The 27,834-nt window shown below is 39.1% G+C and overlaps 3 protein-coding genes and 1 long non-coding RNA gene across 6 annotated transcripts in view; 1 reads left to right on the top strand and 3 right to left on the bottom strand.

The window, feature by feature from the left end:
- Positions 1-547: 547 nt before the first annotated feature.
- On the bottom strand, positions 548-5,114 carry LOC122883638. Its single transcript, XM_044212617.1, has 5 exons — positions 4,993-5,114; positions 4,713-4,841; positions 4,372-4,585; positions 3,260-3,426; positions 548-1,264 (listed from the first exon to the last, which is right to left on the bottom strand). The coding sequence occupies exons 1-5, from the start codon at positions 5,017-5,019 to the stop codon at positions 1,211-1,213; spliced, it is 591 nt and encodes a 196-aa protein (XP_044068552.1). The 5' UTR covers positions 5,020-5,114; the 3' UTR covers positions 548-1,210.
- A 7,016-nt stretch (positions 5,115-12,130) lies between these two features.
- On the bottom strand, positions 12,131-13,905 carry tcf15 (transcription factor 15). The gene is made up of 2 exons (XM_044212618.1): positions 13,217-13,905; positions 12,131-12,663 (listed from the first exon to the last, which is right to left on the bottom strand). Exons 1-2 carry the CDS (start codon positions 13,694-13,696, stop codon positions 12,601-12,603), a joined length of 543 nt encoding a protein of 180 aa, XP_044068553.1. The 5' UTR covers positions 13,697-13,905; the 3' UTR covers positions 12,131-12,600.
- Positions 13,906-19,147: 5,242 nt separating this feature from the next.
- srxn1 (sulfiredoxin 1 homolog (S. cerevisiae)) lies at positions 19,148-23,519 on the bottom strand. Its single transcript, XM_044212615.1, has 2 exons — positions 23,210-23,519; positions 19,148-21,800 (listed from the first exon to the last, which is right to left on the bottom strand). The coding sequence occupies exons 1-2, from the start codon at positions 23,444-23,446 to the stop codon at positions 21,591-21,593; spliced, it is 447 nt and encodes a 148-aa protein (XP_044068550.1). The 5' UTR covers positions 23,447-23,519; the 3' UTR covers positions 19,148-21,590.
- The window catches only part of LOC122883637, a 48,405-nt gene continuing 43,827 nt past the window's right edge, over positions 23,257-27,834 (top strand). For all 3 annotated transcript variants that reach the window (XR_006379674.1, XR_006379675.1, XR_006379673.1), the window contains exons 1-2: positions 23,257-23,394; positions 25,105-25,176. This is a non-coding gene — a long non-coding RNA (uncharacterized LOC122883637). The remainder of the gene's footprint in view (positions 23,395-25,104; positions 25,177-27,834) is intronic.

The raw sequence follows: 27,834 nt of genomic DNA, 5'->3' as shown, positions 1-27,834 counted from the left end.
AAACAGTTCAGTTCTCTAGAATACATCTTGATGATCCAGTGGAGTTTTGATTTTGTCTGACTGTGGTGCTGTTGTCTGAGGATGTGCCAGTAGGTGGTTATCTGTGTACATTTTTCTCCAAACTCTGCACCTGCTGAGCTGCTCTCAGTGAGAACCCTTGCCTCTTGTATGATCTCAAATCAATATTTTTTTTTTTAAAAAGGCAGTGATCCACGTGATCCATTTCCTATATTATTCTGACTTTGTAAACCAGGAGTAGAACTCAGCGGTACATGTTCACTCCTCTGTGAAGATTGGTGGGTTTTACTCCAGGTGTCTGCAGGATAAAAGCTGCTGGATTTCTTTACATCCCCAACAGGGAAAGTCAATACAGACTGGAGAGAGTAAATACACCATCTTGACATGCTGGGCTGCACTTTCACTTCACTTCACTTCTTAAACAGGAACCACACTCACCTTAAGAGGGCTTCAGCCATAAAACAAAAAGTCTGAATGTGTCATGAGATGTTATAATGATAACGTAACCATAATATAAATCTGATGAAGATTTGTTGAAAGTATGTTTATTGTTGTCTGTGGTGTCAATGTTTTCAGAATGGTATAATTTCTTTGAGTGCTTGATTTATGACAGGAACTAAACAGGAACATGTGGTGGGTGAAAACCAGTGAGTGTTTCAGTTGCTGAGTTTCATCATATAAAGTCTAAATTAATTAATTATTTACAGCACAGTTAAAAACATGAATAATTTGAAGAAATTTGTCATTTAAACTCTGTTGGGATATGCCGTTAACATATCAGAAGTTTGTTTAAATCCCTGTACAATGTCAACACAAATTCGATGTTACAATATATCAGTTATCACAGTTTGGCTATTATATACTAAGAGATGCTGTTTACACCTGTAGCAGTGTGTGCAGTGTGTGCATGGTGGTTTTTGTTCCTCTAAATAAGCCTTACATCCTCTCATGTCTGTTCCTGTTAAGTTGTGCCTAACTTTCTGGTTGAGTTGACCTCTTACTGGTCAGCGCAGTGACACATTTTTACAAATTGAGGACACTTCACTGGAAAAAATGCATGAATATCTCTGAAAACAATCAAAGTACAAGAAATGCAAAAATAAAATCTTTTAACGGCTGATTTAGAGGATTTGTCTGTCTATATATATGCTCTGATCTCACTGAAGTCTCCAAGCAGGTCGGACAGTCAGCTTCACCACTTATGCTGCCGTCGTCTTGAAGACCTGATACGAATAGCTTGAATAACCTGAATGACCACAGAAAGAGACAAAACAGCAGAGAATGAATCAATTTAGTGATTTATTCAACTGGAAAGAAGCCCACCCACTATACCTAAGAATAACAAAAAGAGAGAGAGGCGGGCTGCTGTTAGAGGAAATGGTAACTCAGAGCGGGAGTTAGCTCGCCTACGGTCTCTTTACAAGCATGACTAAATAACAGCCATCACATGCACAATGTCAGAATCCCACATCTACAGGATGAGTAATGCTGTTTTCACACTAAATACAAAAACACAAAAACAAAATAAAAGTGCCATTAATGTTGTCGAGTTAATGCTCAGGGGATTCAAACTGCTAAAAGTGAGCAGTTTCTCAAAATTATGAGTATATATGAGTAAGAGAAACCCTGTTGATCGCTCAAATGTAGGTACACTATTCCTCTTGCAGGGTCAAAACATTTACATCACAATTCTTTTCTTCTCTTGGCCTCAAATTCTGCTCTTACAAATCCTGCACACTCTCAAATGTTGCCTTGAACAGTGCTCAAATTTGTTTTGCGCTCACTCTATTCTTTTCACATTGATTTACATGCATATCTCTGCTGCCTGGTTGACCTGGTTGACCTTTCTATTGACTTTCAAAACTTGTGGTTGGTAAAGGCAATACGAGTTTGGAGTGATTTGCTTCTCATTGGCAAGATAGATGAGTCTCGGTTGGGAATGAACTTTTTGTTTGCTCTGCTGCACCTGTCCTGGTGTTCCTCAAGGCTCCATGTTAGACCCTATCTAATTTTAATTATATACATTTCCACATAAGTCTGTTCGGGGTTTCCAGAGTCAAATCCTGGATGACAAAAACTTTTTCTTGCCAAACAAGAGTGAGACACAGAGTTCTTCCTTTTTTTAACTCCTCAAATCAGTGGTTTAACCACCGTTTTTGGGTTTGCAAATGTCCATGCACATGCAATAAATCTTTGTGTCACTTTTGATTCTGCCTTTTACAAACAAACATCACTCTGATGTCAGATTTTTTTCACTTCAGGCTTATTGTGAAAATCAAATATTTTCTCTCTTTTGGAGACTGTCCTCCAAAGACGAACGACAGCATCAGTCGATTTAGCAAATGCCTCAAAGCACATATGTTTATGTTCAAGTATCAAAGCCCTCCAGCAGATGTAGTAATTATGACGGGAACAAATGAAAACTTAAGGTGACATCACATTATTATAGAGCAACAAAGACTGCTGTTTATTTCCTGTTTCCAATCAACAGTCAATGTTGGGTTTTTTTATAAGGCCACGATTATTCCCTCCCTAAACCACCTGTTTATTGTTGTCACCATGATGACGAAGCTCCCCTAACCTTAAGAAAGTATTAATCATTTTAACCCAAGCCATGAAGTTTCCCTAACCACTTATTTTAACCCTAAATACCACCTTTCCCTACAGTAACCAAGTCGTTTTTGTGCCTGGATCTGACCAACCCTTAATCATGATGTTGTCACATCATAAAACTAATTTATTTTTCAACAGTGATTTATAACTGTCGTCCTGCCTGGAGGGGCGTAAGATGAAAACACACTTCTATGTGTCGTTGTAGATTGCATGGACAAACGGCAGATTTTATTGTTTCATTTGGAGGACTATTTAACATGCTATTTTCTCCTCCTCCCTTAACTAGTGTGTTATTTTCTCAGTCAGTCATGTTTGTCTTGCCTGCAGCTCATCAAAATGCTGCAAGGTTACTAGTGAAATATGGACTTGATTTTAAGATTCATATATAAGTTTGTAAAGCACTGCACAGATTGGCACCAGCACCTCCTTTATTTCACCTCCAGACCACTTAAATCTTTTGATCAATTCCTTATCTCCAATAAACATTCTCATTTATTTTCATTTTAATCATCTGTCTGTAAAGCATTTCGGTCACGTGCTCGATATATAAATTGACCTGACTCCATGTTTGCTTTATAACCACTAATAGATCCATACAGTGCTGGTGAAATAAATAGAGTTTATTTACCCAAATGCTGATTAGAGATAAAATGATTTTGGCGAGGCCCAGTGCCACATAGCCTACAATGCTCCACATGACTGGCAGGTCCTCAACTTGGTTGTGGCACAGCAGGTCGGAGTGAGTCGTGTTCAACACACTTGTCATTGTTGTCAGGTCAGCCTGGGTCGTACACACTGTATTAAGACAAAAATAGAAGAAATCAGTGCATGAATGAGATATTTCAGTCCAGACTGGTAGACATCTATCCCAGCCAATAACTGTTGTTTGATACTTGTAATCTCATCGATGATTAAACATTATTTCTTCAAAAAGTCAATTTCACAAAATGTCTATGCTGAAATTCTCAAGCCGGGGGAGCATTTGTCCGTTTGAAGACATTTGATTTTTTTCATGAATGGTAGAATATGTATGGGTGGAAAATGCATGTCAGTTTCCATGCAGTGGAAAGGAAAATATTGTGTGTGTTTGAGGTGATGGATGGATGGAAAGTGAATTTCCTGCTTTTTGATGTGGGTAGGACTATTTACAGAGTAGAAATGAGGTTAAAGTAGACAAGTTTGGGCCATGAACTGATTTTTGTCAGATGAATTTAAAACATAATGTTGCTTTGTCTGTCAAACTATTTAGATAAATACAGTTTATTAGTTCTCAATTTTGGTGAATATTTAAAAGCTGTAACATAAAAACTCAACCTGTATTTAACAATCTTTTCCTAACATATTGGAATATGTTGGCAAATCTGACCATGCATTATTTATGGAATTAATGGAAATAAATTCTGTTGAACAGTTTAAACTTTAAACAGAATTTATTTCCAATCTTGTGTTCATTTGATTATTTACAGTTCCTCAAGCATCTCACCGGGAAACTGTGATCAAACACTTTTGCAACTTGCATACTGTAACCTGCAACTTTAACTGTCAAAAATGAAGGAAATGACCTGTTTCACACGCCATAAACATCTTGCCACTGCATTAGAAATCCAACATTTAGAGACATAAAAAAACACGTCAATATAATATCCAGATATGTGTGTAGCTCAGTTTAGATGCTCTACGTCAGTCAGCAAAACATCATATATTCTGCAAAGTAAGGTGAAGATTAAATTCAAAGCTTACCATTAACCGTTAGAACGACTGTGGGATTTTGATTTTGACCCCCTACATTTGCACTGATGTAACATTCATAGGTGCCCGAATCTTCAGGTGTCACACTGTCGAGGAACAGACTGTGTTTCTCTCCAAACCTGGCCGAACGAGTGAAGTTGTAGTGCTGTGTGAGATTTTCATCTTTACCTCTCCTGATAATGCCAAGTTTTTTCTGGTTGTTGTGCTGTTCAAAGTAACAACCAAAAAGTCATTTTTCTATATTAATTTAAAATGAAATTAAAGTCAGTGACATACAAAATTAAACAAGCTATCGTTTTTTAAATTTAGCAAAATTTATGTTGGTGTCTGACCTTGTACCATGTTACTGAGAGAAAATCCATGCTGTCAATGTCAACAACTGGACACTTAAGTGGGACATCTTCATTGCAGCTTGCTTGAATTTCTGCCTGAATCTGGGTTGCGTAATGCACCAACAGCAGCTGAGAACCGTAGTTTTCAGAGAGCACAAGTATTTCAAATTAGTGCACACAGAATCAATTCACTGAACTACTTTTGTTCGTCTAGTGGATGAAAAAATATTAATAAAATGTTTGAATTCTAACGATTATATAAAAGTCAGATTTAACTCACCTTAATGAACAGTACCTTCTGAAACATTTTTTACATTTCATCTGTCACTTGAGTCAACTAAATGGATTCTTTCACTTCACTTGAAATGGAGCCACAGTTTCCTGTTAAAGGGGCACATATGAGCTGAAGGTGTCATTTTGAGGCATTCATTGTCTGAGAAAATATGCCACCATGTGGCGCTACTGTGTTATTACTGTAACTTATAGTCATATAGTTTTTTATAGGACAACAAAACATTTGAGTTTTGGGTAACTCCCTCAACACCAGCAGTTCAGTTCAGATCTTTATTGCCCCGCAGGAGGCCATTTTTTGTAAGGCAACTTAAAGAGTAACTTCACCAGCAAGGACCACACCATCAACGGGATATGTTTAAATGATTTATTGATGAAACAAGATTGTGTGGGAGGCTTGACTCGCTGTTCGCTACTATGTGTGGGGAAGCTTTGGTGGGGAATCCGCCGTAGCACCCGGGCATGACAGACCTACCACAGGACCCTATGGAAAGGAGGAAGGAGAGGAGGAAAATGGAGAGATAAATGGCGTGGGGCGGGGGGGTGCAGAATGCGAGAGGAGGAGCGGTAGGTAGGTATTTATGGAAGTGCTGGAAGTGGCATGGTTGAGGTGTGGTCCTGCTCCTGAAACTCTGCTAGAAAGCTCCAATTAAAGGGGCACTCCACCAACACACAGGCCCTGTAGGGAGCTGAGTTCCTTATAACAGAAAGGCTGCATTACAAAGTGTGGGATTTAAAAGAGGTTATAATGAAAGACATCAAGATGAGTTGCATGAAATTGTAGGATCAGGATAATAGAGACTATAAGTCAGGAAACCTTGGCCACTGCTGCTTCAATTTTCACTGTTCTTTTTAAAATCTGTCTCTGGTGCACGAGTGCCGAGATCGAAAGGTGGCTGATGGTTTGCCACTTGTGGTTCAGCTGCATATGCCGGTCCCTAGAGCGGTATGCCGCTTGTGTTCCGCCGGTACATACCGTTTACCAACAGCAGGTGCTTGTTTTTCCAACAGTCTCTGCTGGAAGACATTCATACTGTCTCAGTTTTAAACATGAAAAGTGACAGAAAAAAGTTGTGTCAAAAATAAAAAAAGAGAACTTGAGAGAGAGAGGTTCAAACCCTGGCTACTTTCTCACCTCCGCACAGCTGGCCAATCACGATGTGATGTGGGTGTTCATGTTGGTTTTGGAAACATAGGTTACTGAAATGGTCGGACACAGCTCCCCACCTAATCCAGCGCTGGAAAGGTGTCTGTGGGGGGAGGCAGTTTCCGAAGCTATTTGACCATCAGACAAGTAGTTCTGATGAAGCATAACGGCAGCTTAACTTCTCACCTTGCTGCAGTGATGAAGAAGTGTACTCCAGGGTGTGTCATTGCATTGTGACATCACTGTTGGGCGTGGCTACAGGTGCAACAAAGCACACTGTGAAACTGACACTTACAACCAGAGAAGGCCATAAACAAATAAACAATAAAACAATAAGGCAACAGACGACAGTGGACATGTGTGAATACTATGCATGTAATACCCAATATGCTAAAAAGAGCACAACAAGTAAGAATAAAGATAAGTTAAAGTATAGAATAATATAGTCTTAGGCTGTATTTGGGTATCTAGTGGGGTTTTTGGTGTATACAGGTTTGGAAATATTTTACTTAGTTGGTCTGGTCAGTGAGATGTTTTTCTAAGACACTGACTGTCTTACATACTGGAGGCTCACATCAATCACACACACGCAAACACAAACACACACTGTTATGAGGCTAGCTCATCCTGTTGTTTTCATCGCAGGGAACTCCCCATTGTCTGCCTTCAAGCATATTATTTGTATGTGTCGCTCTTGTTGACAAAGGAGGTCGATATAAGGTTATTAATAGCAGACTGGCTTTATGGAAAAGGGAAGAGTGAGACCTTTGGATTCCACCATCTGCATTAAACAATGCCTCATTCAGCAGCAGCTGGCACAGCGAGCACAGGGACGTAGAAATTTACTGATGTTACCACAGAACATCAGTGTAAATGAGGATCTTTTTTATACACTTCCTATTGGACACCGGTAACTGCAGCTGTGAGCAGTTTTAGATTTATGACAGCGGGTTAATCTCAGCATGAGAAATAAACAGCAAACACAAAAGCATGATAGTCCACATTTTTTAAATACCTCTCACTTGTTGGTCACTGCAGATGTTCAGATATTCCAGTGCTGCATTTTGTTAAACATCTTAATCAAGCACAAGGGGATTTTACAGTCATACAAACTATGTGTTATAAGGAAATAGTGTGGTTATTAACTTCAGTGACAAAAACTGCTGAAGCTTTAAGCTTCAAGACTCAACAAAGTTATGATTCTCTGAAGGTTAAATTGTTGGTGTAAATGTGAGTGAGTGCACGTGTGATGTGTGCATGTATGTGTTTGATTCTGGCTCTCCGTGTTATAGTTAAAGGGTGTTGCACACCACAGTAAATCCCAGAGGTTGTTAGCACGCCCAGCTGCTGGTGTAGGTCTCCATGTTTCTGTCAGCGAGGTTGTTCACTGCACACTCTTTAGCCTCTGATTGAGGAAATCCTCTGACTATTTGCTCTGTTTGCTGAAATGAAACGTCCCAACAGTTCCGCCATCTCTCCCACAGGTCCTGTACACGGAGACTTTCCCATGAAGATTGTACATGTTTACAGGGGTTTGACATATATATAGCTCTTTGATGGACCATAAAAGTTCCAGTGTTTCGGTGCTGGAGAGGTTAATAGATGATATTTCAAGATAATTCCTGCTATTTTTTAAATTAGCCCAGAATTCTATTGTTGTCAGGAGGAAAATCTGCTAAAATGGTAATTAAAAAATCCAGTAAAACCAAAATAAATCAAATCCTTCTTAGTTCAGTTCAGTTCATATATGATCTTGTCCCACAAGAGGAAATTATTTTTGCAGCAAGGAGGCATAAAAACATAAAACATAAACACAATAAGACAATTGATGACATTAAAAGTGCTAGTACTATACACTGCTCACCACCAAAGGACAAACGGACAAAGTTAAAATAAGCAACTACCAAGGTCGCCATATCAACTTTATAAGGTGATAACATGTCAGTGATGTGTCTACAGATTTTTTTTGCTGCCCCCAGGTGGCCAAGAAATCGGTTATTGCAGGTTTAATTGACTGACATCCGATGGCAATATTGGCCTAATATATTGGCACATTAAAATCCTTTTTATATTTAATTTAACACACACACATCTCAGACATACACTATGATAAATCGATGCAGTATATATGGCTGAGAGGATGAGCACTTTTATATTCACTAAGAATATATGATTTTTACTGCCGTTTGATCAGGATAAAACATTTGTTTTGCACTGCTGAATATGGCTGTAAGTGGCTGAAATCATTCCTATCTTTGTGAGGGAATTGAGGCTGCAGAGCTGCATCACACTGGCTGTTCAATTGTTTTTTTAAGCCCCTTTCAGTCTGTATTGCTGGATTCTCACCTCTGCCTTTGGGCTTTGGCAGGCTGCTGAGTGCTGGGGGTTGATTGTCCGAGCCTGCAGCAGAACAGAGCTGTGTTACGACGATCTGTATTGTTCCCTGATTTCTTCTCTGGGATTTCCTCTTGCCAGCTCCCGACACCCACCCATCCTCTTCACTGTACAGCCCTCCATCATCCTCCCTCTGTCTGAAGGCCTTGCCAAACTCTCTGGCACATGAAAACAATTGTTCTTGTATGTTTGAGGAGACACAACCGGCTCCTCAGACGGGCTTTTCTCCCCCCACAGAACCTCAGCTGACGGCCAGGCAGACAGACTTCCTCCTCCTCCTCCTCCTCCTCCTTTTGGAAAAGTGGTCATGTTCAGTAAAATCGGAAGCGAGGTATCTGAGTCCTGAGCCACAAAGTGACTCAGAACCATTAATATCTTTGACATGCAGGTGGAGCGAGGGGCCACATCCCCAGCCAGTGAGCGTTTGAAACATGCTGAAACAGACTGTGAGCGCAAAAAGCTATTAAAATATCACCATGTGCAGGTTTGTTTCTAACAAGAGTTCTCTGGCAAGACTACAAAATGCTGAAGGTAAGCACCCATCTGGGAATCAGGACTGCACTCCCAGATGAGGTTGAAAAAACACTTCACATCCTTCCCGTTTCTGGATCATCTATTTTGGCTTTTTTTTTCTTCTTGTGAGGCAAGAACAGGAACACATTTGAGCAGTCAGAGCAGTGATTTGTGTTTAATCTGTAAAGATGTTTTCATGGAGCCATCGCGCAGTAGGATTCATTAAATAGTGCTTCCTAAATGTGACTGTTTCCTCTTCTGTTTGTTTAGATCAATAACTGTTCAACATGAACAGGCTGAGATGTTTTACATTATGTCAGTTTCTTCTACATTTATGCATGAATAACTCTCTCCAAAGGTAGAAACAAGAACACTAAACTGTAATCTGTAATGAACAATAAAGCACTGAGCTTCTCAATGGGCAACATAAAGAAGACACATTTTACACACTCAATAGTGTTTTAGGTTTACTCTAAAGTGAACTTTATTGTACAATTTAACTTTATTGAACTTCATTACTGTATGCAGCCATCTGGCATCCAAATCCTGTATACATATCTTCTGAAAATCGTCATAAAATTTGTTGCTGCCATTTTGTCTGATTTATTTTCAGCGTTAAATCCCATACACTAAACATCAATGTAGCACCAACATCCACGGGTAGAAAACCACCAAAGACAATGGGTTGTTTTGACCCAGTGTTAGTAATTATTTTTTTTATCACTGTTGGGTTATTTACCCAAACTAAAATATGGTATGCTTGCAAACTGTTATAATCTACTCTAGCTCTTTTTAAACATACATGTCACTATTTGTTACAGATTGTTACTAATATGTGTTTCCTTTGCAGTTTTGAATGTCACATGCTAATCATTTTGTATAACTAAATTTGTAAATTTGTGACAGTTATAAGCTAAAACTTGAGCTTGTTGTGTTTAACACTGGGTCAAAATAGCAATATTTTAGTTTGGGTAAATAACTCAACAGTAATATTAAAAATAACAATAACACTGGGTCATAACAACCAATTGATACTGGATAAAGTTAAACCAGTACTGCCTGGTGATATATTGACCCATTTATTTTTAGCGTGCAGGAGAGACGGAAGGATGGAAGCAAAAAGCATCTCTCTGTGCTACTTAGCTTTATGTTTATTTATATAAGGTTACCAGTTCAAGCTTCATCCTTCATAGAGGTGACATAATATAGCAGAAAAGGATAAATAAAGAGAAGTAACAAGTGTTTTGTTGTTGTTGTTTTCTTTTTCTATCTTTCACAAAACAACACAAGGTCATTTTCCATGTGAGGTCACAAAACTGGCAGGAGAAGGTGGTCTAGCTTCACTTTATCTCTACTGAAATGCTTCCTGCACAAAATCTCTTTTGGGATTAAGTGATGCGAGGGTCCGAGGAAGAGGAAAAACTCACCAAAGTGAAGCCATAAACCTTTGCTGTGGTCCCCAGGTGGATCCTCGCCTGTCAGCTTGTTAAACAGATCCACACTGACCTTAGTTGCTGCCTTTGCTTTTCTCCCCCATCTCTTCTGATGGTCTCTGCCATCAATTTGTTACCTGTCATCTTGAAAAAAAAAGTCTCCATCTGAAATTGTTGGTTCACTCGCGCTCAGAAGTACCACCAGAGAGCTGTACATCTGGGTCCCAGCGCCGGATGATGTCAAGACTGGCACTGACCCAAAGCCCGTCGCACAGAGAGTTCCTCGAGGGGGTCGGCTGTGCGTTGTTTTCCCTTCCTGTGCCTCCGTGACATCTTCCTGCCGGGGGAGCCTCTGGGAGCCATTTGAGGAGGCCCGGGCCCAGAGCATGGAGGACTTAGCACAGCAAATTCCTATTAGCCTCACAGGGCTGGGGGGGGGCAGTTGAGGGGAGCTCGGACCCCCAGCATACACCTTTAACTGCCTCAATATTCACTTTCCATACAGCCCCCTGTGTCACCAGGGAGTCTCCCTCTGTAATCTTGAGGACAAAGTTTGCAGTCTGATTCAAAGCGATGCCAGACAGGAACTTGGGCTCAGCTGTCTGTGTGTCTGAGCTGCAATCTGCCTGTTAGACCAATCACTGCAGTGTCTTTTTAAGACTGGAGAAGACAGAGAGAGGCCTGCAGAGACTGGGCTGCCTTTGCTTAGCAGCCTGATTTCTCAGCAGTTATGAAATGTTTCCCAGTGAAAGTGGCCTGAATTGGCTCTGTGCTATGGAGACCAAGAGAATATAAAAGCAGACAATTAACGAACTTTTGCAGTTGCAGATGAAGAAATAAAATAGTAATTATCTGCCATGATCATAATGATAGTAAGAGCCTGAGTATCAAAATCAGAGTGAATCTTCAACCTCTGCTGACACGTGAACTAATCCTCTAATAAGAAATAAAATCATAGAAGTTATCTTCAGGATCAATGCAAGCATTATATTGGCATCATTTGCCATGATTGCATATCAGCGGGGTTTCACTTCTGTGCTCCACCGTGACCTCCGACCTCTCACCCCTCTCTCCCTGTCCATTGGGCCCACAGCAGTGATTTATCCCTCTGACATACCAACAGCTGTGTTGAGGGCTCCAAGCAGAGTGTGGGCTACTATTTGCCGTGACTAATCGATAGCAGACTTAAAAAAAACACCAATCGTGAGAGTTGGAAAAAACATACACACCAGTCATTGACACCAGAAACCCTGAACCTTTGCTGTGGCTCTGCGGGTTTTCACGTCTTTGGAACAATACTGTAAACGATGTGTGTGTGTGTCTGTGTGAGACATCTTGCCATAAAGACATAAAAGGCATTTTATACCACTAAGTTGGTCATTAGGAAAATAGATTTTTGCAAATGGAGTTAAAGATTAATACAGTATGTTAATTGAGCATTTAAGTGTCAAACAAAAACATAAAAGTTTCTTTTTAGAAATGGAAGTTGTCAAAAGTTGAGGGGAGTTAAGTTGAGAACAACCAATTTCCAAACTTCAGCTTCTTGACACCTTAAGAACACCTTTTTCTAAAATGCCCCCCCCCCCCACAGCTTGAAACAGAGAAGGTCTCAAAAGATCATTGGTCCCAGAAATAAACATTTTCTATTTTTTATTTTGTCCATTTGGTCAATATACTCTGCATGTATTTAGTTGTACATCAATGTCCCAGTCATTACCACAATCTGAAGCATATTTTGACATGACTAACTTAATTTTGTTTGACAGCTTTCATGTGTTTCTTGTTGTCATAGGACAAACCAGATTTTTATCAAAACTGAGAATCAGGAAAATAATTGCTTTTATTTTGATAAAATATATTTTATTTAAAACTTTTGGAGGGAAAAAGGACAAAAACTCATAAGTTTCAAACAAATGCACTGCATCTTTGAAAGGCTTATGCTTAATTTCTCAGTCAAGTATAAATAGTCTCTTCTCTGGTTCCATCATCTGATCCAGCATGTGTGTGTGTGTGTGTGTGTGTGTGTGTGTGCTATCTAACACCAGCTTTGACTCTTCCCTGAGAAAGTCTTTGAGGATTTTCAGGTTGCAAATCATTTACTGGTCTTCAGTCAGCGTCTCATTCGCAGCGGACCCAGCCCTCGCATTTTAAAACAGTCTTTGCCATCCTTTATCTGGAAGAAAAAGGAATGTCTCAGTCAGATAAACATTCAACAATATATAATTTAACTGCATCAGAAGTCAAATAAAGACATAATTAATGTTTATTTGCTACAAATCAACATCGATATTTCAGATTCACCGTTTGATGTCAAACTACTTTCCACCAAGAGGAAGCTACTAATTATGTTGTATACCACATTATGTTCTGCACAACAGTTAAGTTCTTACAGAAGCAAAATTAAAAATTAAAAAAACCCATCTGTGTCTGACTGTGTGAGGAATTAACAGCGAGCGCCAAAACATGTGCAGTGCGTAAAAGTGCTTTTTACGCGCTGGAGTTAACGGAGTTATACTAAAGTGGTCACGATTAAAAGGATAAACAGATGCTGCATTAGGCGCAACTAATTTTCAAAAAGTATGATCAAGACACAAACACGTGTCTGGGCTGATGAGCCTGTTATCCAGCCTCTTTGATATATTTAGCACATTTAACACATCAGTTGTTAAAGCTGCACTGGATTTTATACAGGTTTGACTATAGATATTCAGTAAAACAGCATTTACCCCTTTTCTCTGGTTGCTCAAACAGAAGGTGCAGATGGTCCGCGGCTGCTGCGTCCCGCTCTCTCCTTGCGCATGAACCGGGCCGAGGCAGGGCTGTCCATCAGCGCCGCCGTCTCCGAGAAGAAGAACGTTGGCCAGATGGGAAATGTAGCTGGATGCCAGTCGAAGAGTTTCAATTTTGGAGAGCTTTCTGTCCACCGGCTCGGTGGGTATGAGAGTCCGAAGAGCTGTGAATGCGGTGTTGACACTCTGGGTCCTGCCTCTCTCCCTGGCGTTAGCTGCGCTCCTCTGTTTCACGACCACCGCCGAGTCTCCTTCCAGTTTGCGTGAAATCCTTCTTCGTTTTTCGCTGGAGCCACAGTAACTTTGCTCCGAGCTGCCGTCGCTTTCGCTGCGGTTTTCATCGTCCTCGGACGTGATAGTGAAGTCTGAATAGACCAAGTGTGTTGCCACAGGCCGCAGCATGGCGAAAGTCATCATTAAAAGTCACAAGTCCCGGCTCCAAATCCTGTTAGATCAGACCGAAAACCAACTCAGGGACTATCCTTACATCTCAGTATGGCACAAAAGCTGCATATAACCACTAATGTAAAAGGAAATAAGTTTTTAATAAAGCTGACCGACTTTTTATAAGTCAGTCTGCAGTGGTTTAAGGATGGACCCTGAGTACCTGGTCAGCTGGGCTCTTATAGCTGCATGGGAGGAGCTGCCAGCAGCACACTGTTACAGTAACCTCTCATGTGAAAAGACTCTGTGTACACAAATAATAACTCATCATAAATATGCCACATTGTTATAAATCATAATAATTTACATGATTATTAAAGTGAAACATTAAAAGATAAAGTGATAGTGATACTTTTATCACTGGAACCCACAGAGACAATGTGACTACCTGCAGTGTGTTTTTGGCTATTCTGTTGTTATTATTTACCACATTTTTAAAGTGACTGTAGATTCTATTTGTTTTAAAAAGAAAAATATTGTAACTATTGCAGACTGTAGTATTGTATGACAAAGTATAGCAGTAAGTTATACCTGTATTTAGTGGTGGAACAAATATTCAGATCATTTACCTAAGTAAAGGAAGCAATACGACACAGTAAAAATACTCCATTACAAGTAAAAGTCCTGCATTCAAAATCTTAAGTAGAATAAGTTTTAGCAGCAAAATATATAAGTAAGATTAAGTAAAAGTACTCATCACACAGAAGACCCTAGTTGAGTGGAGTATTATTGAATATTTTATAATATTTTGCATTGATGTGTAAGTAGAATCTTAGTGTTGTTGCTGATCAAGGTGGAGCAAATTTTTAGCTACTTTATATAATGACGGCTAGTTTATTCTATAAAAATACATCTTTTTAATAAACTAATGTTCTTTATGTAAAAGTTTAATCAGCAAAGTAACGTAACTATAGCTGTCAAATATAGGTAATGAAGTAAAAAAGTACTATAGATATAATAATAAGATATATCTGCTGAAGAAATGTAACAAAAGTATAAAGTTGCATTAAATGAAAATACTCAAGTTAAGTTCATGTACCTCAAAATTGTACATAAGTATAGTACTTGAGTGAATGCACTTTGTTACTTTCAACCACTGCCTGTATGTAGGTTTGTGGCCCAGGAGCATGATTATAAAACTTGCAAAATTCAAATGTATAAACTAAAGGGGATTTTAATGGCATTTAGGGACTAAAGTTTGCTTTTAGTTTACTATCTTGTGTTAGTCTGACATATTTATAGTGCTGCCACCCACTGAGGTTTGTTTTTGTTGGCTGGTAAACCACACCAATACAGTAAAGACCAAAAGGGACTTCATTTTGCCACAAAACTTCAGCTGGTTCAACATCTAAATATAATTGTGCAGACGTTTGAAGAAGTTGTGCAGTGGATGCGATGTGTATGCAAATTGTTTTTGTTTGCCTTTCCAATTCTCAAATTTCCAATGGAAATTGTCAAGTCAAATGAAAGAAGTTCTTTAATTTGAATATCTTTTTCAGGAAGCCTGATTTAAAGTTCGACCCTGTATCACTATTGCATAACAACAGACAGGCTCAGACTAGTTAAGAGTAAATAATCCTACCGTTATGTCACCATATTAAAAGCTGCCACTGGCCTACACACTGAGGAGCACAGGTCAGGCAGCAGGAGAAAGTTAAGTGTGAGTAAATAAACACTGAGCAGATGATCCTGGAATGGCAAGGATGTATTTGCTTGCTGCCCTGAGTTTTAAAAAAACAAAGCAGTGGCAAATGGATGATTTAGTCCCTCCAAGCCACATCAGCAGTCACAAGTCTCATCCAGCCGGCAGCCCATTCAACCACTTCAATGTGCCTCAGCTGCATCAACAGTCAGACGTCAGACACCCAAACTGTCTGCTGAAGGAGCACTGAGGTCTTACAAAGGACACAGGAACCAAACACATGAATCTGCTGTGTGAATATTTCAATTAGCAAAAATAAGTTAGTCTCTCCAGAGATGTCACTTCATACACATTCATTAAAAGAATTGAGCTATAAAAGATGTATAAACTGATTTTTATTTGTCGTGATATCTGATGATCCAGTTAAAAAATATTAAAAGGTCAACACATCCGCTCAACTATCAGCCAACAAATTATGTTGCAAGTCTCAGACTCTCTGCTGCTGCTGCTGCTGCTCCTGTATGGTTAATTACATTTACTAGGACCCAGGAAGACTCACTGTGAATTTATTATGTGTCTTTGTGGGGCGTGTGAACCAGCATACCCTCCACGCAGCACAAGTGTGTGTTGACTAAAGACAGAAGTTGAAGCGTTCTTAGAACAACTCTCTTGTTTCATGGAACTGTGAAACGCTCTTTTCCTCGTCCGGAAGAAGTAGATCCATTTATCCATACTGATGAGGCGACAGCATGTTGAGTTTGCCACCCACTGTGTCCTGTGTTGTTGAGCTTCAGAGATCTCTGAGAACAGCAGCTCTGTCTGAGCCACCGAGAACAGACGAGGTTTTCTGTGTCTCCGCTGCTGCATGTTTTGGATGGCAATGTCGGTCCATCACTATATAAGATGGATTGCCATGAAATGTTGTACAGACATTCACGGTCCCCAGAGGATGAATCCTAATGACTATGGTTATTCCCTCACTTGTCCTCTAGCGCCACTATGAGGTTGACATTTTTGCCGTTAAGTCAAATGTTTCAACAACTATTGGATTAATTGCCATGAAATTTGCTGCAGATATTCGTGGTCCCCAGAGGATGAACCCTTATAATTTTGGTGATCATCTGACTTTTTCTCTAGTGCCACCAGCAGGTCAAAGTTTTCACTTATCTTGTGAAATATCACAACATTCACTGGATGAATTGTCACAAAATTTGGTAGACATTCGTAGTACCCGGAGGATGAATCCTAATGACTTTGGCGATAGTCTGACTTTTGGGTGAGTTTTGAGTGAAATGTCTCGGCAACTGTTGGATGAAATGCCATGAAATGTGGTACACACACACATTCATGTCCCCCTAAGGATGAATTGTAATAACATTGGTGATTATCTGACCTTTCATCTAGCACCATTATTGGGTCAAAATGTTAATTAAAACAAACAACATTCCCATTACTTCAACTGTACATTGTGTTGAGTGCTAATTAGCAAATGTTAGCATGCTACCACACTACCTTATATGGTGAACAAAGTAAACATTATACATGCTATACATCAGCATATTAGAGTTAACATTGTAAGCATTTCATTAACTACACCATTGAAAAAAAAGACCAAATAAAACCCATGTAAAATATATAAATATGGCATAATAGCAATTAGTTCTATTTCACACAGGTGTGGCTGAGGTACAGTATCATCTAGTTTACTTACTGCATTAAAATGTGCATTTAAGTGCACAGCCAATCGGAGTGGGCCTATTTAATTCTGTTGGGAAGCAGTCATTCTGCCCCTCATCCACTTTTCTTCACTAACAAGTATATTTGTGTAGCCAAAGCCGGATATAGTTTATTCCTCTGTGCCATAGAGCTCTATTGTTGTCCAAAAACGATTAAAAACACATCAATGAGCCCCGCCAATGCACTGGGTGACATGTTCCTTCGTTACAAGGAACACTGCTGATACCACAGACACAGTCCTGCTGCAGTAAATACTCACTAGAGAATGAAATCTGCGGCTGAAAATAGTTCAACAAATACACTATTTACTCCTGTTTGAGTAACATTTGCCAGAAACTACAGTGCCCAGCTGTTTCTGGACGTTCCGGCTTTTATTACAATTTGAAATTATAAAATCGAGATCTGTTTTGACGATTGATTTCTTCAGTAGAAACAAATGGGCTTGGGGTTGAAAGCAAAAGACAGGCTGGGGAAGTCAGGACTAACGCACTGTTGGTTTTAGTCTTTTTGTGGGATTTGGGAGGTCTGTTTCCTCTGTCACCCAGTGTTTCTGGCAGCACTTAGGGTAGGTTATGGTCAGGCGTTGCAGAAAAAAATGGATGAGGAAACAGGCTTAAACACAACAACATATCACATATTTTCCCTCATCCTTGTTCAGCAAAGCATTTGTCGAGGGGAACTATACTATGGCATCATGGTTTAGGCACTGATTGATAACCCGGCTTTATCTGCTAAATGTGTCTATATTTTCTCCACATCTGTGTTGGAAGCCAGGGACATACAGTACCTGTTTTTCTTGAGGTGCTGGGGCCCTATTGACAAACACTGCGAGTACACATGTTAACGTGTAGGTGCATCACCCACCTCCCTTGTGGAGCAGGTTCTGTTGCATGTGGGCTCAGATGTTTGTAGATTCACCTACAGCTGAAGTCAACAGCTGGTAGAGGACAAAGCTGATGTGTAGTACATGATAATATGTTCACTCTGATTGGCAGGGCTAAGCAAATAGAGCCATATTAGTAAGCCACAAGTTTGAAGCTTGTGTGAAATATAATCTATCTGCTATCATACCACATGTATACTAAATACATAATATATCATAAAGCTACACAGAGAAGAAGGTTCATGTACAATGTTTCACAGAGCACACAGTGGTGAGGTCAGAGGGTGGATACGGCATTGCAAATCTGGCACAAATTACACGCCTGCAGCCAGCAGTAGTCTGAGGGAATTCCGGATAGGAAGCTGTGAGAAGTCGACTCAAACACCTAAACTCTTTCAAGAGGATTTGGTTGTAATGCCTCCCCAAGTGGAACAAATGGGTGAGCTGGCTAACCAGATATCTTTTTTTTTTTTTTAGCTGTATTTTAAATGTAGACTGACTCCACAGGAGAGCCAGAATCAGATTTTTAAAGTCTTGTAAGGCAGTTTTATTCTCCCACTGGATCACTTCATAGACTCAGCAGTGATGAAAAGGCAAAAGCTCTTTCTATCAATGCTTATCCCCGTTAAAACAATTATACATCCCAGGAGAAATCTGCGATGATAAATATAGAAGAATGCAAAAGCAGGCTTGTAAAATTTTAAACAGATTTTAAACAACCCCTTTTTTTCAACCTGGTTACAGTAAAAACTAAAAGAGCAATTCAACTTTTGTTTGTACAGTACTATATGGTGCAGATGTGTACAAGCCCACTCTGCAGGTAATAGAGTTTAGTGGGAAAAGTGCCAAAAATAGAGAAATCTGTGTGTGTTATGATAAACAATGTCACTGCAGCAGAAGGTGTGGCGAGTGCTTGTAGAGGAATGAGTGATTCTCTCTGTATCACCAAAAGATAATAAATGAGAAATTTTCACTCTCGTTCTAATCAGAAACAGACTGAAGGCCATTCATTACAATCTCAGGTTTCTGAGGGGTTTAACTAAAGGAAATTGTGTTGATTGTTCATTGTTTGGCGTCACCCCAACAGTCAACATAACTAATAAAACTTGCTTAACACAGATAATTACTGTGTCTCAGATGAATGAGGACCATACAACACAACTCCAAGTTCCAGTCTCATTTTATTTTGAACAATCCTTTTACATTGAAGGTTAGCCATGTCTCTTAGCTTCAGTACTTCTGATTAAAAAAATCTACATATAATATCTTGTTCACATCATGCACAAACTAAGTTGCTGCTTAGAGCCTCGCAGCCAACCAGAGGGCCCTCAAAATAACATGAAAAAAGTCAAACAAAATGTCAAAACCATTTTAACTTTTTGAACATAAAAAAAAAAATCAGCTCAGCTCTGTTTTGTATTCTTCCATCATTAGTCATATTGTTTTTGGTTATAGCAATAGTGTCCTTAGATTCATGTGTTCAATTTCCTGTATTTATGTTGGTAATATCTTTTTTTTGTAGTGATATTGCAGGAGAGAAACTATGCTGAACAGAGAGAATCAAACCCTGCTTAGGGCATCAAAAGGCGTCACCAAATCTCATGAACTAAACATAAATTAGTCGACACAAGTTAATTTGTTAAGTCATCACTGAGCAATACAACAGCAAACGGCAAAAAAGTATATGAGAAGTGACATGGACCCAATCCATTTGTGAAAAACACTTCCTCTTCTTACCCCCCTAAATCCCCTTGATCTGTTTAAATCCTCAAAGATAAAGCATACAGAACCACCCATGGAAAAAACGCTCCCCGAAGCAACAGGTGCAAAAAACTTTTTTCATACCGGTGTTGCGTGTCAAAAACCCTTTGAGGATATGGTTACTCCCAGACAGTGAGCGAGCCACAGGAAGTCTTCTCACACGCGACGATTCAGAGGAGAAATTTAGAGTCCTTTAGGGCCGGTCGGTAAAAGCTGCCCCAGGTCTCCTTTCATTTCCTCGATAGCCACAAAGGGAGACCATCAAGCAGCTCGGAGCTCGCATTGAGTCAGCCATTAATTTTTACACAAATTTGTAAAATTATTTTATCTGATGGCACTTCAAGGAAGTGAGAAAAGGCTTTGGTTTAGGTTTGGTTTTCATACGAACTGACCTGGACTGTGCTTCTCATTCATCCTCTTTCTTTGGCAAAACACAATCTGGAAGGTTACAAGAGGGATCCTTCTCAGAGACGACGAGTAAGAAAGACTGATGACGGGAAGAAGGGGCAGACTCAGCACGACTCGACAACATTTTGCATTTTGGCACGAGACGTTGTCAGCCTGATGTTCTCATCAACACCTGACTCCTTCTACAAACCATCTGGTCTACAGGCTCCTTTCTGTTACCTCGTCTTCTTGTGTTGTCTAAAACATCACGATCAAGTTGCCTGTGCATGGGACTTCATAAAGTTTTGATAAAAAATTAAATACTGTACTTTGTTGCAACATTTGGTACAGTCCTACTTAAGTATAAGTAGTTACAGGCATGTTGTTCATTTAGTTATTGAAATAACGCACATTTCCTGCTCATATCCTGCTGCTGCAAACAAAGCAGTTGATTTCTAAAATTAACACTAGTGCCACAAAAAAAAGACTACAGAAACCTTATGATAATATCAGATTAAAATAACCTGAATGTGAGACAACTTGTATTTTTATCGATTGTTAGCAGGAAGTATGGTAATGTCATGGGCACTATTTTTGGGCAATATACGGTGTATACATTTACACACGCAGAATTCGGACACTCAAATAAAATGGCAGACGGTAAATATAGTGCATTATATAGTAAATAGGAGCTGAGTTGGAAAAACTACACAGTGTCTGTGACTCAGCGCTGTAATTATCAGGAAATTCTGACAGCAACAATATCTCCCACTTAGTGAAAAGAGCTACAGAAAGTTTCAACAAAAAGCTACAAAAACCACAGTTACATCTTAATACTGACATTCAATATTGACAGTCAATTCAACTAGTTTAAAAGGGCCTATATTTCCATTATACAGAAAAAGTAACCCGTTTAGACGGTTTATATGGTGCAACTTCAAGGCTACCATCTTGGAATAATGCGTGAACACTCCCAAGTCGGAATAATGGGACTTTTTCCTGTTCTTCCAATTCTGCCGACATGGCCTGAATGCAACAACATATTGTGCATGCTGGCTCACTGTCACACTGTCATGGCTTAATGGGACACTTGAAAACAACAGATACTAATGTGATTAGTGACACATGTGCTTTTCCTACTATAACAAGTCGAAACGAACAAGAAAATAACTGCGGGAAAACGACCATTTAAATAACTTTTTATGTGCAAGCACAACTGGTGTTTGAAGGTAAAACCTATTAAATAACAGACATTCACTTGGTAAAAATATATAACTTACAAAATTTACAAACATACACACACACACCCCCTTTAAATTACATTTCAGTGGTTTCACATGTAAAATGTCATGTGTTTAACTAAAGAGTTACGTTTCCCCCTACTGGTACATCCTTTGCTCTGCAGTCACCAGCAGTCAAAACTCTGTTTGAGTCACCTGAGCCAAGCTGCTCAGGGGTCACCGCAGATCAGGCGTTGAAGCCCCCAAATAAGTGCTGAGGTCTGAGATGTTTGATCTGATGAGCTTGGCTGGGATGGTCGGCATGTTCAACCTCTGATACGCAGCAAACCTGTGACAGCCTCCAAAAGAGTAGTAGTAATTTCCCCCCTCTCTGCCTTTGATCCAGAGCACATCAATGGGAGGAACAACACTGATGTCTGCTGTCTCCTGGAAGGAAATACAAACTGACAATTAATTCATACTGTACAGCAGGTGTGGAGCAGAAATTATGCAAGTACTGCAAAAAAAACAACAACTATGCTGTAATAATTACAGGGAAACTATAGTATGAGTGAGTAGCTAAATGTTACTACAGACACGCTCCTGCAGGAATATTGTAAGAACATTATAGGCAGTGGTGGAGGTAGTACTCAGACCTTTTACTTAGACATACCACAATGGGAAAATACAAAATTATTATCAGCAAATTGTACTTTAAGTATCAAAAGTAAAAGTGCTCATTATGCAGAACGGTCCCTTTCAATTTAATGTTAAAATATATTTTCTGTAAATTTGATCTCCTCACATTATGGTCTGGTGCCATGTAGGTAATTCTGGTGGAAAATACAAAATATCATTTCATTTTAATAAATAAATGTATTTATATATTTATTTTGACTAAAAACACATGTAAAATGTGTGAAATCATTGACTGTAAACTCCTCTATATGTCAATATAAAACCTCTACATTCCCATAAATATTACAGTGGACATGAGCTTTATGTCCTCAATGGTAGCTCGGCCCTGAATGCATCATATTTTATAAACTAATCATAACTAGCAAAGCTGTTTTAACATTCTTTTAGGGTAAGTCCAATCGAGACAAATCCATCAAGTCTCAAGTATTTAAAAGCAACTTGCAAGTCAAGCTACAAGTCATTCAGGTCTCTGAATGCTGACCACTTGTGATATTTTACTTTCACAGCTGTGTTAATAGTCTTGTTTGTTTTTTAGCAGAGACTAAATCCCATCAATGCATATGTCTAATAATGTCTAATAATGAAATATTCAAGGTGTGACACCATACAAGGCCCACCTCTCCCAGCATCCTATTTATTTTTACTGTTTTGAGATTTTACCGGGTCAAAACCTGAGACTTGAATGCTTTTGTTTACAAGTATCAAGTCCAGTAAAGTTTTTTAGGGGGTCAAGACTAAAGTATGTGAAGTCTCAAGTCTACAGCTCTGGTAACTAACTACAGTATAACGGTCAGATAAATGTAGTAAACAATAGTAACATGAAAAGGAAATACTCAAGTACTATAAACCTGTACTTAAGTACAGTACTTGAGTAAATATATTACTTTTCATCACTTACAGGGGACATAACACTAATTTGCTCAATATACGCCACAAACACACCACTGTATATCTTCCTGTAATATAAGAGGAATTAAGGAGATAATATTCAAGCAGCATAAATATGCACATGGACCTGAAATTAATGTAAAAGTGATTTTACATTAGGTTTCTAATTCACAGCAATGTTGTAGGCCAGGCGTTTTACTACATCTTAATGCCACGGCCTATACCCATACATTTACAAATTACATTAAATAAAACAATAACTGGGTTACCTTTATTGAGTTCATCAGACTCTGAACTTTCAGCTCGTCCAGTACCGGAGGAATCGGTCTGATGATGACGTGCATCGGGACGTTGTGAACCTCCTCGACGGTGTCCGAGTGAATCGACCTGCTGACGCTGTTTTTACCGTCCGCCGCACCGTCCTGAGACGACGCCACCGACATGTTTCTACGGGGTAAAACCAACAGCTTCCCTCTAGTTTTAGCGCCGTGCCACAACCGAAACATTTAACTACCGACTGTAGTTCTCCGTGCGAGTGTTTCTTTACTTCCTTGTTGCTGGTTTGCTTACGTAGTATCTGTAACGGAAGCTTTTCATTGGTCTTCCGCGCTGTCAATCACAAATATCCAACGCCCTATTTGGTCCGTTGGAACTACATTTGGCATTCAAAGAGCCCAAATTACTTGTTTTTATCTAAAGTAAAAACTTGTATTTGTTTCATTAACAATTTGGCATAAATGTTGTTAGACTAGCGTTCGCTGTCCAGACAGAAAGATAATGCCTGAATTAGCTAACTAGCTAACTAGCATAGCGTTACATCGCTGCTTAAACCTGCAGTAACTGATTTGGCCGCTTTGGGGAAGCAGAAATAAGTTGTAACAACAACACAACTTTGACACATCATGACCTTTTAAGTTGATGTGGCGAACTTGTTAGCAAACAGTTGCTTATTTGCACATCCAGCAGTTATGGAGCAACATTATCATTAATTTGGAGTCGTGCGTGTCCACCTCATAGACTGTATATATAGTCTGTGGTCCACCTGATGAATGTAAGTCCAATAGTCACTCTCTTTTAGCTCAGTTTTTGGTCTCTACCAACTCCTGAGGGAGATATATCTGGCTGTTTAGCTGCTAAATGCTCCACTATGTTCACCAGCTCACCTAGTTGCTAACTGTGTCTGTCTGAAAACAACGCTATGAGAGCGGTAAATGATTCAAAACAGTAAAGTTTGCAGCTGGACAGCTAAACAATGAGCTGAAACTCACTGTAAAAAAGTAAAGCAGAGGGGAGCTGCAGATTCAGGTGATAATGATTTGTAGGTTCATCAGTATAGTAGTATAGTTCCCTTTGCCACAAACTGGGCTTGTACATTTGATGAAGGTGACAAAATATGGACATAGAGCATTGTTATTACACCAAATAAGGAAATATTTCACGTGATTATTTTATATGGGCTATGCATGAATGAATATATATTAATTTTATTTGCCAAAAATTCACAGAAAAAGAAACGTACAGAATGTTATCTTACATGGTTCTGTGTTTGAGGTCAGTTAGACCCAAGTTTGACATCTCTTGCTCAAATTGTTTTAAAACTCCAATGACAGAAATCCTAATAGACTTATTTGGGATTTGGGAAGGATAGTGCTGCGCAAAAATAACACCAATCACAGATATAGAGTGTATTTAACCATGCTTTTCAGAGTGTCTGAGACCCCAACAGAAGTAATGGCCATTTTCTGCAGCGGACTTCTGAAACATGTCATCAAAATCATGTTAATAAGTAATTTTCTATATAATGAGAAAAACTCAGTATCAAGCTGATAAACAATGTTATTCATTACACATTAAACATTAAGGTTAACAAGTCTGCTTCTTAGCATGAAAACATGCCCGTATTGGAGATAGCTGTTGAATATTTCATGGCATGTACATGAGATACCAAACATAAACTTTACCCCTTTTGTAAGATAACTTATTCATTTCATGGCCAAAACTGTTTCTCATTAAAATTCACTCCAGCAATTAGTCATGCAGTTGAAAAGAGCCATTACAAGCCCAGAATCCTTTGGTGACAATAGTTTTTAATGAGGTCAGTGTTTTGTATTGTCGACTGTTGCATGATATAGGCTTCCTCCTTGGTGATATTCTATTTTTGCAGGGATTTCAAAGAGCCAGCCAGGTTGCTGTGGTTACAAAAAAAAAGGACGTCTGAGCCCGCAGCATTGCACAGGTAAGTGGAAAGCTTCAAAGATCTGTGGCAGTGGAGTGGAAACAGAACTATTGTTGTTTTCTCAAAACCACAGCTACAGCATCTTCTAATGAGACAATTAAAAATGATTTCTTGGACAGGAGAGGCAGGCCATTATATTGAATTATTACAAATACTTTGAACTACAATGGCAGCGCCTTTTATGTTGATTAATTGGTCACACGGGGATCAGTTACAACATGAAGGAGGTCTATATATAGTATGTAATCATTAACAGTGGTATCAGTACATTATATATCCTTGTAGATTAAAACAAAACAAAATACACTTTGTAATGTAGGTGCTGCAGTGAATGTAATCAATTTTTTCGCCCCATTGTCAAGTAATAGCTTTGCAGTAACAGTGACAATCTGTTTATAATTTCCCCAAACTTAGCTTTGAAAGCCACCTTACATTTTTTTTTCTTTAAGAGCAATTTAGCTGACATCATTATATTGTAAAAACAGCTGAAGAACTCCAATTAGACTGTGATATACTGACATGGATCGTGCATCTGGCTGCATGACTTGGTGTTTCTGTATGAATAAATACAGTATAGTAAATATGTATGGTGACATATCCCTCCTGGGCATTCACCACTTTATACAGTGTCAGATTTATGTCGCTTCTTTGCTGTCAATCAAAAGCCACTTCATCACGCGCCAAAAAACCCCAGCATCACACGAAGAGAAAAGACCCTGTCAGTCAAAGCATATAGACATGTAAATCATCTCCAGTGCTGAGGTGTGTTTGGAGTCCCACTACACTCTGCGTGACCCTCTGCTGTCACAGCAGGACTGTATTCTAGTCGCTAACATATCTCAATTACTTAGATTGAGTTAGTCACACAGGTACAGCGGCAGGTCACGGAAGAACAGTTCTCACATAATGATTTGCTGTTAATATTAGATTTCAGTCCCTGTGGGATTGTCACACTTAGAGCAGCTGGAGAAAATTACCTGCCAGCTTTCCGACAGGGAAGTGAGCTATATTTATTTATACCTTCTTTTTTTTCTTTTTTTCTTTTTTTTTACACATTGACATGCTTTTAAAGTGATAATTATTCTGACAGCAATTTTCAGTCTTCAGACTATAGCTTTGTGATAGATGAATGTGTCTCAAATCGTGACACGGTTTAGCAACAGTGGATGTTGCTGTGTTTGTGGCTGAATGTATGACTGATTTGTTCACTGATGTTGATTATTCACTGGTGGCTCTCATTGCCTAAACCTATGAAATTATTTTCTGCACATCTCCTTCTAGTACAGCTGCCCAGAACAGGATTTCTGTCTAATGATCTTTCTTGCCTAGAAATAAATTTGCTCTCCCAACCTCATCCAGAGAGAGAAAATAAGTGGTGCTTTAGAGTGAGATTATTTAGATGTGGATTAAGTTGTAGTCTTTCATACCATTTACATTTCAGTTCATTAACTTTACTCTAAAACAGAAGCAGAATAACATTTTTCAACAGTTAAAGCTTAAATATCAACATAGAAAGCCACAAAAGAATTGTTAAAATTATCTTATTTATCTCGAAAACAAATGATAAAATCCTCACATCTGTAATTCCTTTGCTATCCTTGTTTCTGCATGTATTGTATATGAAGGGAAAAGAGGAGCTATTTAAGGAGTGCCCTCCTTGACTTTTGCTTGAGTGCTGATGACAAGTTGGATATCTTAGATGCATAAAAATGCGATTTTGACATGACTTCAAAAAGAGAAGCATACGGATGAGGTGGACCCTCTGCCAACAGAGACGAGGAAACAGATGGGTTTTACACAAACAGCATAAACATCAAGAACACTGAGTTAAAGAGCTTGGCAGTCTCACTTGATGAAACAGTGAGGAATGGAGGCGCTTTTAATGAGCATCTCTCCTGTGATGCAGAATGTGAAAAGACAAACTGTTAGCTCTTAAAGGGGCAGTTACAGTTGGTTGACCCTGACTGGTTAAACCGAATGGTTTTACCAACCTCTTGTTGGTCAGTATGCATGCAGACTGGTTATAACATGGAGATTGTTTGAATGGAGATTCATGTTTTCATTTTGAAAATAAAATAATAGAGGAGAATATTTCTACAGTTGAATTATCCAGTTGAACTGATGGCACCATCATCAGCAAACACAGGTTGATGTTGTCCGGCAGCGGCAGATGGCCGCCCACCATTGAGTCTGGTTCTGTCCGAGGTTTCTGCCTCTTAAAGGATGTTTTTTCTTGCCACCGTCGCCAAATGCTTGCTCGTGGTGGGATTTGTTGGGTCTCTGTAAATAAGATTATAAAGAGTACGGTCTAGACCTGCTCTATAGGAAAATTGCAATGAGTTAACTTCTGTTATGAATTGGCGCTATATAAATAAAATTGAATTGAATTGTTGTTGTTGTTGTTGAATTGTTAATGCTGACAGTTCGTGATCAGCCAACAGATGGCGCCAGATGTATGGGAAGGGTCAGAGGGAAGGCCGCACCAGTTGAATTGGAGTGTTGAATTAAGTAATGATAGTTTTTCTAATTACAAAGATGACATGTTGTTTGCTATGTCACCTCTGAACAACTGAGAGTCACCAGTTGCAACTAAAATACTTTTTTCAATTGTGAAATTTAAATGGATGGTGAAAACCATTAAGAATATATTTTTACTCC

This window comes from Siniperca chuatsi, linkage group LG10, assembly GCF_020085105.1.
Source record: "Siniperca chuatsi isolate FFG_IHB_CAS linkage group LG10, ASM2008510v1, whole genome shotgun sequence".
NCBI classification, from domain to species: domain Eukaryota; kingdom Metazoa; phylum Chordata; class Actinopteri; order Centrarchiformes; family Sinipercidae; genus Siniperca; species Siniperca chuatsi.
This window is presented reverse-complemented; position numbering and strand designations above follow the sequence as displayed.

Bases quoted from the DNA above. Each gene is read 5' to 3' on its own strand.
- LOC122883638 (XM_044212617.1), bottom strand. From the start codon at position 5,019: ATGTTTCAGAAGGTACTGTTCATTAAG. The intron at 4,842-4,992 runs GTGAGTTAAATC...TACGGTTCTCAG, and splicing joins AGAAGGTACTGTTCATTAAG to CTGCTGTTGGTGCATTACGC. The intron at 3,427-4,371 runs GTAAGCTTTGAA...GTCTTAATACAG, and splicing joins AGTCGTTCTAACGGTTAATG to TGTGTACGACCCAGGCTGAC.
- srxn1 (XM_044212615.1), bottom strand. From the start codon at position 23,446: ATGTTTCGGTTGTGGCACGGCGCTAAAACTAGAGGGAAGCTGTTGGTT. The intron at 21,801-23,209 runs GTAACCCAGTTA...ATTTCCTTCCAG, and splicing joins GTCTGATGAACTCAATAAAG to GAGACAGCAGACATCAGTGT.
- tcf15 (XM_044212618.1), bottom strand. From the start codon at position 13,696: ATGATGACTTTCGCCATGCTGCGGCCTGTGGCAACACACTTGGTCTAT. The intron at 12,664-13,216 runs GTAAATGCTGTT...TTTTTCTTCCAG, and splicing joins TGAGCAACCAGAGAAAAGGG to ATAAAGGATGGCAAAGACTG.